The 13,007-nt window shown below is 39.1% G+C and overlaps 1 protein-coding gene across 1 annotated transcript; it reads right to left on the bottom strand.

The window, feature by feature from the left end:
• Positions 1 to 4,148: 4,148 nt before the first annotated feature.
• On the bottom strand, positions 4,149 to 11,054 carry cep15 (centrosomal protein 15). The gene is made up of 4 exons (XM_061070658.1): positions 11,002 to 11,054; positions 6,542 to 6,665; positions 6,147 to 6,215; positions 4,149 to 4,610 (listed from the first exon to the last, which is right to left on the bottom strand). Exons 1-4 carry the CDS (start codon positions 11,028 to 11,030, stop codon positions 4,446 to 4,448), a joined length of 387 nt encoding a protein of 128 aa, XP_060926641.1. The 5' UTR covers positions 11,031 to 11,054; the 3' UTR covers positions 4,149 to 4,445.
• Between the last annotated feature and the right edge of the window lie 1,953 nt (positions 11,055 to 13,007).

Genomic DNA, 13,007 nt, shown 5'->3' with positions numbered 1-13,007 from the left:
ATTAGCTCTAGAAGGCTGGTTTCTGTTTAAGTGCACAGAGTCTGAAAAAAAACAAAACAAAAAACGTTTTTCTTTTGGAAGGAGCTATAGGAGAGCTGAGAGGTATGTGATTACAGTTACACAATAGTCCAGGCAAAGTATCCCATTTTGGAGCCAAAAATAGAAGTAATTGTAAAAGAATTTTTTTCAGCATAGATTATTTCTATGAGGTGTCCAGAACAACATACTAAAAGTCCTAAGATATCCTAGTTGAGGAAATATGTTTAATTCTCATCAATGTGTGCATATAAGGCCCGGCAACAATACACCCCAAAAAGACTATTTTTTTCCTTTACTCCTATCAAAATGAAACTTTACACAATGAAAGTAGCCATGAAACGTAACATTTTTTGTATTACAAGTTTCTTTGAAAATGAATTTATGTATGTATTTGTAATACATATGAATGGTGTTTGCCTATGCAAATTAGGACATATTCAATAAGTGTGGAGCTCATGTGGTTGTCAAATTCATTTCAAAAGAAACTTGTAATACAAAAAATGTTACGTTTCATGGTTACTTTCATTGTGTAAAGCTTTATTTTGATTGGAGTAAAGGAAAAAAATAGTCTTTTTGGGCCTTATTGGCACACATTGATGAGAATTAAACATATTTCCTCAACTAGGATTTCTTAGGACTTTTAGTATGTTGTTCTGGACACCTCATACAAATGATCTAAGCTGAAAAAAATTATTTTACAATTAGTCGGTCGTAAAACGCTACTTTGCCTGGACTACAAGTGAAGTCAGGGGCTGTAAAAGAGAAAATGTTACACATGCAGTCAATGAGGAGCTGTGCCAAGCTACCTTAAGGCCAATGTTGCTTCCTCTTAGTGTACGACATGAAGCCTTCTCTTTAATGTGAGACAACATGACAACAGTCAAGGCCTCTGTGAAGGAAAAGACAAAGAGCTGGCAGCCGGAGCTGTTAAGTGGAGGTGACATGCCATGATCAAAGGAGAAACTCTGGACTTCCAGGCGGCGCACAGGGTCAGAGGGAAGCCTCAAACAGCGCCACCAGGCACAGGGCTCGGCAGCCGCTCGGATCGGAGAAATGTGAATTCAAAAAAATTGAGAAGTGAGAACGTGAACAAAAAAATGTAACTCCTCAACAATTAAATGATGTCATTTGCAATTTAAATTGCATCCGCAGTTGATTTCAAACCTGTGATCCAAACAAGTGCAACAGACTCAAAGTGTGAAATAACAGGCTGCAAAAAACACAGCATGCCAAAATATTTTCCCTCCTCCATTCTTTCCCTCCCCTCCGCTTGCCCCTGCTACACCCACAGCATATCACTGAATGAAATGCAGCGTGCAATTACCCATTATCCAATCAACTGGAGTCGACACTTAACCATTTGCGCGGCTTTGGGCTCAGCCAATTATCCATCGGGGCTCTCAGTGGGCTCTCAATAGCCGAACCACGTTGCATAATCGTATGGCTGCAGATTCATGCCACGCCACCGGAGAGACTGAGGCGGGCTGGAGGAGAGCCAGGCTGCTGTCTGAGGGGTCATTGTTGTTATCAGAGGCTGGCAGAGCGCATCGAGGTCTGGTCACTGACAACAGCTGTGATTCAGGCTCCGGCCCCCCCGGGGCGTCGGCCATTAGAATACATAATGTAAGGCTAGTCAATTGGAAGGGCTCCAGATCGTGCTCTTCAAAACCCTTTTAGATAATTCGCTACATTGCATCTTCATCACCCCCACTCAGCCTCCCACCGCCCGACACTGTCACCCGCAATTGGACACACGGCCCTAACGCCTCCCCCACCCCTTTCTTCTTTAAATCCTGCCCTTGACCTCACAGCACTTGCCCCCCGATCCTGCTCCTTCTCCAAACCAACACCCCACCACCCCGACCCCTATCAGTCCAGTCTGGTCCAGTCAGTCAGTGGTGGCCGGTAGCTAGCCGACCCCCCGAGGGCCTTCCACACTGGGGCCCCAGCTGAGGAGCCTGGGCAGCTGCCAACCACCAGCCACTTCAACCCCGGCCGTCCGGATGATTGCGTTTGTCAAGCCGCCACTCCGCGTCAGCCCCGCACGGGTCTGATCACCGACAATTAGGGGTTAAAGTGTGGGGGTCCCATCTCTCTGTGCACCCTGGCAGTGGATGAAGACCACCACTCTGGTCTCTGGTGACAGTCAGAAGCGATGTTCAGCCCATGGCTCTGCTTTGTACATTCACTCACAACTTCTGCTATATCAGCCAGATCAAATGCGGGATGTATTGTTGTTGTGACCCCCTGTGACCCCGTGAATGAAAGCAGTCATACAGCATAGGCTCATTTGGAAAAACAGCAGCGGGACAAAGCCAAGGCGTCCAAAAGCACAGAGTGCACGTGCACAGCTGGATCGGCACACAGCCAGAGCACTACCAGTGCAATACCTGATTTAATCTCACATTTCATACAAAAAATTTGCCAAACTTCTTGAATGCACCAGTATTTATTGAAAGTACAAAAACTGTAACAAATTTACAAATTTGTTGATTATATCATCACATAGTCAGGTAATATATGCAATAAGAAATGACATCTTTGTTCATGTAACATTAATGATTGCATTAGCCATTTTTCACATCACCACAGTTTATGAAACTGTCATGGACACCTGATTGACAACTTAAAAGCTTAAGAAGTGATACACAGAGACCCTGCATCACTGGTGACCTTTAAGAATGTTTAAGATGATCAGCTACAACATGAATAATGATGTCAAATGAAAACAGCAACCTCCTGAGCTATGACTGAAATTACATGCAGATCCCAAAGTTGTTTTTTGGACATCCATAAGACACTAAACGCACTGCATAAATACAATAACTCATTTAAACATTTTGATAACACCTGTAAGATTGTGTCAATGTTGTTAAAATAAACTTCTCTATCTCTAAAATCTAAAAAATCATATATATTAATATGCATGGAAGTCATTTACTGTAACAGACAGACTGGACAGTTTCTAAAGGTTTTACCTCTTCTGATGAAACGCTTTCCTTCTTTTGTCTGGAATGCTGGCTCCCTCTAGTGGGTTTTACACAGCATTGCAAACACAAACTCAAAAAGGATCCTGAGAAAACATGATTGCACTGCAGCCCCCTCTTCCTGTCAGAACGGACTCAGAATGATGTGATTCTGCATAATCACCTGTTGCTCTGTCTTTTCTCTGAATCCAACCTGGAAAGACGACAGGTCACACAAGTGAAGCAGCCTCTAACCTGCATCCACCCCCAGGGCCTCCTTCTTAACCGTTGCATATGCATCTTTCAAACCCCATTTTGTGCGAACACCACTTCTCATAAACGTTGGGATTTATAACAACAAACACGACAGGAGAATGTGCCCACTTGTACGCAAACTTTAACCCATGTGTAAGAAAGTGGCGATGCCGATCTGAAGAGGTGAATTGAAGCCAGATTATTGATCACCTTCCATCAGTAATATCAACAGTGCTATTTGTGCTTGCTTGACATTTGTTCCGTAAGAACTTTCAATTGAAAAACCTATAAAATTGAAGTTGATCCGATGAAAACCCTGGTACAAGTACATCAAAGTAAAAATGTGGAATATGGCCAAAATGGCCACTAAATGCAAAATAGCAGGCTTCCTGTTGTGTTTTTCCAATTGCACCTAGAGACTTTTTTGTTTGTCTGGTAATGATACACCTGTGTATCGATTTTTGTGAAGATCGGTCAATGGGAACACCTTCCGGGAGCCATTTTGCGACTCCCATTAAAAATTCCTCCAGAATACGTACATTTTCACCACTTTCTAGCTTTCTGTAAATTTTGGTAAGAATTTGAGCATGTTAAAGCCCTCAAAAAGCCAATTCATTTGCCTGAATAATAATAATAATAATAATAATAATCCTTACAATTTTAATAGGGTCTCACCTGACACCTTTGATGTCAGTGCTCGGGCCCTAATTAAAGCAAATCAGCGGTCAGATGGACACCACTTACATGAAATTAATAAACTGTGTTCACTTTTAAACTTCAATTTCCAAATGATTTCCCAGAGTGGAGGTGTGTGAAGTATCAGCCCATACGCTGTAAAAAATAAATGCGGTAAATGTAACCACTTTTTTTTAAATTCAGGCACTGTCGTCTGTTTCGTACTCGCTCTGCATTTACAGCAGCAGCAACACGTTACCACTCTGTGCATGCTCTTCTATTAATGACATCACTGCTGTGGCCACCAAACAAACAATCGGTCGATCTCCACCTCCACCTCACAAACAAACACCTTGATGTTGGTGTCAGAAAGTTACGCTTCTTCTCATTGCTTGATGCCATGGTTCACCATAGAAACCCATTGGTCGGCAGAACATCTGACTTGTGCTCATTTTCATCATGTCACTTTAAAACGGTGATTTCAGGCTGCAGTAGCACCATCATAATCAGCTACCTGGCAGCCCGTGGTTTTGGCCGAGGAGGCAGGCCTATGCTGGGGTTGTGTTTGTTTCTCCTTGCGGTCTGTCCTGGACCATCGATTGGGTGTGGGCCTTTACCCAAGAGGAAGTGCTCCCAGGCTGGGACGGACTCTTCCACAGACACCCAATACCTTGTCTGCAAGAAAAGAACCAAAATGAGCCCTGTGGTTGGTCACAAAACTCCAACACACCATATCTCACTCCATTTTCAATCAGGTCTGAAGGCAGATCTGGACCTGAAAGAAATATATTCCTGAAAGAGAAATATCATATGTAATCCTTAGTTAGTGGGACATAAATTTAAATTTTTTCAGCAGCAAATATTGACATTTCGTTTTTTGTTACTTTGGGTCTTTTCCTTCTAGGAATGTAAATGTTTAACAGCCAAAATTAATTTCTTAAGAGTTTCCTTCCAACACACAAATGCATGCACACCCAAACATACACAGCAGACCTGCAGATTTTCACTATTTTAACTATATAAACATTCAGTTGCATCATCACACAATAGTGTAAAATAATATATAGAAAAAAAGTCTGCCAGAAAGGAAAAGAAAACCAGTAAAACAACGTTGATGGTTAATGAGTAGCTAAATACTGGTATGGTCCTTAAGCGATGTTGTAATTTAGACCCTCAGACATTTGTAATGGGATTAGCTGCAGAGTGAGCTGTAGAAAATACAAATGATGGTGATGATGGCACATTTCCTCAATTTCTACATTATTCTTCATCTGTTACACGTAAGCTCCAAGTGTTGGTCTGTAAAGCTGGGCATGCTCCGGACAATTTAAAGGGATAGTTCACTGAAAAATTAAAATCCACTAATTATCTTCTCACCACTATGCTGATGGGGAGGTGGGTGAAGTGTCATAAACTGGTGATAGGATGCACCTGGCGCATGTGGAAACAAGGGGAAAGACTGCCTTTAAGGACTGTGTAGTGTAATTTTGCTGACTCTGTATAAAGTATAAAATGATGTATTTTTATCCCAACACTAACACACCCACATCTCAATCTTTCCCTGTTTCCAGATGAGCGAAGTGCATCCTGTCACTGGTATGCCAAATGCGCTCTGGACATTTTACTGCACATTGCACTGTGTTGAGGTGCACGAAGATAGAGACCTATGTTTTTATTGACAAGTCCACCGGTGCGCGGCATATCCTCGGGTTATATTGTGGCCACATAAAAATGTTCTTCCCCCAAATGTGACTAGGAGGTCTCCGTTGCTTTCCACAAGGGAATTTTACAAGTATGGTGTGAGCAGTCAGGTCGCAGCTAACGATCTGACCGTAGAGTCTGAGCACATAAATCGTTAGCTTTGGCTTCACATCGCAGGCGATTTACTCGTACAGAATGAGTTGTATTTTGACAACAGCATTTCTAAAGTCGTAGTGTATGCCCAGCTTCGTCTTATTAGGAATGGAGCTTTATTTTGAAAAGAAAAACTTTTGCGAAACCAGGCAATTCGATTTTACCTTGATTATCATGATCAATAATCAAATGTACAATATCTGAGTCAGGAGCCTCAGGAGCAGATGTTTCTTGTTCACAAGGAGATAATGTATTAACAGTTAACAGATGTAGAAAACATGACCTGAAATGTAAACTTGTGATACAAGACAGCTTCACACAGTTAGCAGTACTGTAACTATAAAAAAAACATGTCACCTCTGAAGCCAGGAGATGTGTGTGTGTCAGCTTCGCTCCTCTAAGACCATCCTCTATCTTCTGTAAGTCCTGGAGGGACAGGGGGGACATGCTGTTTGTTCCACACTCGTCTCTGGGCAAAGTCGATTAAACTCAATCCTCATCTGAATGTTTAGAATGTCAATTGAAATTATATGAACTGCATAGTTCTGGAAACTCTCTGAAAATGTGTTTGGATGAATATAAACATTACAATCACTCCTCTATTCTGCGTGTCCCTCTTCTCTTCCTGAGGATGCTTCTACAAACTCACACAGATACAGTGGAATAAGCAGTTTTACAAATACCCCGGAGGGAAGTAAAGGAGATGTCGGTACATGACAGGCACAGAGAAGACAGGTGTGAGGGGTCCTCACCTGCAGCAAGGTGGCATTCCTGTGGCGAGCGGCCTCACGCTCCTGTACCTGTCGCCTCCTCAGGATGTTCAGCTGCTCTCTGCGTCTCCCCATCTCCTCCAGCAGCTCTGCACTTCTTCCTGAACTGAGACCACACACAGCAAAGCAAGAATCCATATTCAGCTCATAGCACCTCCAGTATGAACAACGGCCCTGGTCAAACTGGCTGGTGGGTTTGTCAAAAGTGTGGAGTGTACTGTATGTCTGATGAGCATGAGCAAAAGAAAACAGACAAAAGTTATAATGTTTTTCATCAAATTAAGCTGAATTTGGTTACTGTGCATGTGTGTGGATTATATACAAGTTTGAATGATAACTGTTGTTATTAATGATTTTCTGTAGATTATCTGCAGACAAAGAAGACGAATACGTATTCCACTTGGTCCACAGACTGAAGGCCTTCTGCCTCGCCCCCAGAGGACTGCTACGGAGTGTTGCCGGTTTATTACATATTTATAATTTTTAGGTAATGCATGTCCAAATTGCACCAAACTCGGCACCGCACTTCCTCGAGCAAATTACTATACACATGCCAAGTGCGAAGCTGATAAGCCGAATAGACCAGAGAACATGTTTTATAAACGGTTCGTGAGAAATGTTCTACAAACAGCTTAACAATTGTGGAATTGGTAGATAGACAAAACCTAGTGCATGTGTTCCTTTGAAGCAGAGTGGGAATACTTATGGGTAGTTAGGAACCACTTCAGGTTAGTGGTGGGGGAAAAAATCGATTCTGTTCAGTATCGCGATATTTTGCGGCGGCGATACTATCGATACTGTAGCACAAAGTATTGCAATTTTTTAAAATTTTTACAATTATATATGTAACAGCCCCTGGCTGGCAAAGCATGACGAGGGGAGTTTCAGAGTTTAAAAGATACCTAGTGTGTCTGCGGAAAGGATGTTCTCCACTGCAGGAGATATAGTAACGGCCCAGAGGAGCACTTTAACATATGAGCATGTTGACCAACTCCTTTTTCTGAACAAAAATGCCAATATTCCCAAATGAATTTAACATTTTGTGTCATGACCTTGCAGCCAACTGGACTGGACTCTAGTAGTACACATTTGTTTATTTTTCTCAATTTGATTGAAGCTCTAGGTTACTCTTATTTATATGATTATTCTCAGGTTTATGTTACTCTATTATGTCTGCTTGATGTTACTGTATTGTATTTAAATAATTTTAAGTTATGTGCTGGGAGCTCAGTGTTCATCTGAGAGGTCTCCTATTCAGAAAATAATTACAAAGGTCCTGTGTCCTGAATGTTCAAGGACAAAGTTTTTGCACTACCCTTTCTTAGTTTTTGCACTTCAGTTAATGTGTAGAAGACAATGTTGTTCACAGAATTAAATGTGACATTTGAAGTGAGTTGAGCAGTCTTATTTTCCTAATTTTTTTTAATGCCTTTGAATAATATGGGGGACATGAATCGCAATATATCGCAGAATCGAATCGCAATACTTGCAGTATCGCACTATATTGCAGAATCGCAATACTATTCAATCGTAGCCCAAATATCGCAATACTATTGAATCGTCACATTTTTGCCAATTCCCAGCCCTACTTCAGGTTCAGGTCTATGCACTGTGGCTCATCTAACTGTTATCATTCAGACGGCCATCCTTTATCACCAGCCCTGTTCACTCTGTCCTCAAAATCACTTCAAAGCATCCATATACCAGCTCTATGCCTTAATGGATGACTGTTGAAATGATCTGATGTTTCCATTTCCACTTCTCTTACTTTAATTGAAAACGTTGTCAGGTTATAAAATGAACTAAGGGAACCGGCGTTTTCTCTGCCTCCTCCATTATCCTGACAGGTGTTTTAGGTGTTTCACTACATCTGCATGGCAGCACGACAATTCCAAATCCCATGTATATAAAATGACTTATCAGAACAACTGGGACTATTCATGTTCCCTCCAGTGTGTTCTAGGGGATTCATGTTTCTATGATGATAAAGCACCTTTCAACATCTGAAGGAACAATCTGTCCAGTTTCAACCTGGCTCTTTCATTTGCACAATGTCTTTCAGACAGATGATGTTCTCTGGCAAGGATAATACCTGCTCAAGCTCCTTTCTAATTTAAAAACTACCCTCACATATTTTGTCACATTAGGTCTGTTTTACTAGATTAAAAGATTGTATCGAAATTACACCCAATATAAAAGTAAAGATAAGAATATAGTTTGAATAAAAAATGTCATAAAGGTCTTTAAAGTTGTTTTTCTTTCTTGTCCAATGATGAACAAACCATTGTGAATATGCAATGCACATAAATTAAAATTACATCACATTGTTTCTGCAGCTGAAGCAGAGGTGAGAAGAGAAGGACTCAATTATGAGGTCTGTCTGACTGGCACGTTGAAATAATAATCATGAGGAATATTTGACAAATTGTTCGAATTATTTTTTCTAATAAGAGACAATGACAGTTTTAGGTTTGATTTACAATTATCTACTTAGCTGCAGAGGTATAGGAGTATAAACGCATTAATAGTAAAATCATCAGTAAAATTTAAATTAATGTAAGGAGGGGGGTTAATTAATTTGTCTGAAACATCTAGTAGTAGTAAAGTCCATAATTCTAAATAATAATAGCTTGAATTTATACAGCGGCTTTTAAGTGACCCAAGGATGCTTTACATATGTCTGTGGGGACAAAAGAGAAAGAATTTTTTTTTGCACAAAACAGGACAGAAATAAATAGCAGTAATGGCAGAGTGGAGTGTTCACTGAGATTGTAATCCATGATGTTGCCACAGCTGCGGCCCTGGATATGTTTGATCTGTATTTACAGGTGCATCTCAATAGATTAGAATATCATGGAAAAGTTCATTTATTTTGATATTTCAATACAAAAAGTGAAACTCATATATTATATAGATTCAATACAGACAGAGTGAAATGTTTGAGGATTATGGCTTACATATGGCTTCACCATAAGAAGATTAATGTTTGTTTCTGCGTGCTGTAATACAATCAAAAGGGGCTTCAACAAAGTATTAATATAAGGGTGTGCACACTTATGCCACCAGGTTATTGTAATTTTTTTATTTTTTTTATTTTCCGCCTAAAATATTTCAGTTTGTTTTTTATTTCAATTGTTCACATTATAGGTGGAAAAAGTTCGGACAGGATTTATCTTTGTCTCATTAGTTTACATCAAAAAAACCTTGCATTTTAACAGGGCAGTGTAGACTTTTTATATCCACTGTATGTGTCTCTCTCTTCATCAGGCTACAGCTGGAAGCATTGACCAATAGGTTTCCTCTAACAAACACTGGAACCTCAGCACACTGTTTATTACAATCCTGGTGTTAAAGCCTCAAGACGGTGGACTGCACTTGTTGATCCAGTACTGACAGACAGTCATCTACAGCTCAGACATCTTCAGCGGACTGTTACTGTTGTTATAGATAGATTACTTTATTCATCCCCGAAAGGAAATTAAGTCGTCATAGCAGCCGGTATATTTGAATACAATAAAATACAATACAATAGAATAAAATAAAAAATATTGAGGTAGAAAGAATAAAAACGGAAACACAAGATTAATAGGTAGATAAGGTGCAGTGGCAAGATGATGGTAATAGTACTGATGATATGATGGTAATGTTATTGTTAGACAGTATATAAAAATAGTACAGTATATATAGTATATAATATAACATAATATATATTTATATATGATAGTAATTTTACCAATATAATAGCAGTATATAGTAATAATGGCAGCAACAGTATATATAATAATAAATAGTAAATATAATAATAATAATATGTACACATGTATAAATATGTGTATATAGACTTATATATACAAAGAATATACAAAGAGTATGATATAATATGTTATGATATATAGTAGAGGTATAAATATAAGTATTTGACTATATAATAGATAATATAATATACTATGAGTGTAAGAATATGTAGACAGAGTTTGCAAAAGACAATATTATTGTATAAAATGATATATAATATCAATATGGTTTATATGAACACATATCACATATGATGTGAAGTAAGTGTATATGGAGCGGAGTGTTGTACTGGGTACACAGTGCAGGAGACAGGTATATTTAGTGCAGTTCTGTGATGGTGGCTCTGACAGAGGTAGATGAGTTGTAAAGTTTTATTGCGGTTGGGAGGAACGATTTCCTGTATCATTAAAAAGATGAATGTACATCACTATCACGAACACGTCAAAGGGACAGATTCAAGCGGCTTATTGACTGTGTGACAACAGTGTGTTGTATTGGTCGGATCTGATGTGCTCTGTGTTTGTTTTCACAGGTTTAACAGCACCGGGGCTAACCGGGAAGCTAATGTAATCTAGGTCGGCTAATTCTGTGGTCCGGTTCCATCGAACTCTATTATCGCTGATTCCCACCGAAGCTGCCCCACTTACATGTCCTCTTGTTTCTCGGGTAAGTCCATGCGTTCACAGCCACAGTCCGTCTCTGCCTGTAGCAACGAGGCTACACCAACACATCAATAGCAACAACTGTGGCATTCCTAACCGGAAAGGGAACGTGGCGTACTTCAAAATAAATGCAACGTCCGTGAGGTCGAAAAGGCTTTTTATTTACCCTTTTTATAATTATAATAACTGACATGCAGTGGTGTATAAAGTACTTGAAAGCCATACTTGAGTAAAAGTACAGATATCTTACCTGAAAGTGACTTCGGTAAAAAAAAGTCACCCGTCAGAAAATGACTTGAGTAAAAGTCTTAAAGTAGCTCAAAAAGTACTTAAGAATAAAAAGTATCTGGTGTTGAAATGTACTTAAGTATCAAAAGTAAAAGTACAAGTACCAAAATTAAAAATGCAAAGTGCTTTTTATAGTAGGCCTATAAAGACACAAAACTAACCAAAATGTTTCTCCTCAAGATTTATTTCAACTGACTGAAACATTTTAACAACAATATGAATATAATGTATATAATGTAAAAATGTTGAACCCTAGATGAGAGAGAGAGAGAGAGAGATAGAGATAGAGATAGAGAGAGAGAGAGAGAGAGAGAGAGAGAGAGAGAGAGAGAGAGAGAGAGAGAGAGAACCAACCTCCGCTGCTCAAGTAACGAGCCAGTTTGAGAATGTAAGAAGTAGAAAGTACACATTTTTGTTCAAATGTAACGAGTAAAAGTAAAAAGTCGTCAGGAAAATAAATACTCAAGTAAAGTACAGTACAGATATGTGAAAAATCTACTTAAGTACAGAAACAAAGTATTTCTACCTCGTTACTTCCCACCACTGCTGACATGTCACTTATATTTTAATTAAATGTTTACTTATTATGGACAAAAGACAAATGTTTTGATGCTGATTTACAAAAGATACTACACGTGTACTATTATGTTAAAATGTTTAATGTTATTTACATAAGACATTAAACACAAAACCAATAGAACAACAGTGGTGACCTTTATTTGATTGGTTTGGTGCTGGCATTGGTAAAATAAATTCCACACAGGTAAGGTGTCTTACAACTATGACTTAAACCTTTTGCAAAACTAAGATGATTCATTTGGATGAAAATATATGTAAACAGCTGGTTGATCTTATTCCAAGTTACCCAGGTCTGTTCTCTGACACTCGCAACAATTTTATATAGCATGATGTTGACGTGGCACCATCAGGTCTTTCCTCGTATACCGTCTTCCCAAATGAGCTGTGCAATGCTCAGCACCATTTCAGAGATTAATGAACAAAGCTGTTAGTGTGCTGGAGAGCGGTGTAGTCTATTTTGATGTGGTTATTTGTAGCGAAAATTAGGAAGAACATCTAAAAAGAGTAAACGTTTTAGCAATGCAAGCATTTCCTGTTCCCTCCACTAAGTGCAAATTGTTGCATTTCCTGGGGATGGCAGGTTATTATTATAATTGTGTTCTAATGTATTCTGTGTACCCTGTAGTGGCCCCACTGCCTGAGTTTTTTAAATCAGGCATCTGACCATGTGAATAGTCTGTGCAGCTCCTGTGCACGCAAATCCCCGAATGGACTTTTTAATTGAATCTTTATCTTATCACATTGAGTTCAAGATCTTGTTTCCAAGAGAGGCCTGAGAACAAGAAACATTCACAATCAGCAACAACAAAACACAGTAAAAATAAATCAATAAAAACGGTCACAAAACATCACATAGTAGAGATTTAAAATCCCCAAGGAGAACAAAAAACTGTAATTTCAGGGAAGTATGAAAAGTTTTTCATTTAGCAGCTGCATAGCAACCAAATTAAGTTCTGCCATTATTGTCGCGTACATGATGTATGTCTACGGTTATATAATTAATGGATCTGGTGCTGTTTGTACTATTTTTAAATGAGAAAATAGAGCTTAGGTAATTTGGAAGTTTTAACAACAGAGTTTTAATAGACGGATATCATGAGCTGACTGTCTTTTCTTGTTTGTAA

The sequence above is a fragment of the Limanda limanda genome, chromosome 4 (assembly GCF_963576545.1).
Source record: "Limanda limanda chromosome 4, fLimLim1.1, whole genome shotgun sequence".
Lineage (NCBI taxonomy): Eukaryota > Metazoa > Chordata > Actinopteri > Pleuronectiformes > Pleuronectidae > Limanda > Limanda limanda.
The sequence above is the reverse complement of the archived record's forward strand: the minus strand, read 5'-3'. Positions and strand labels throughout refer to the sequence as shown.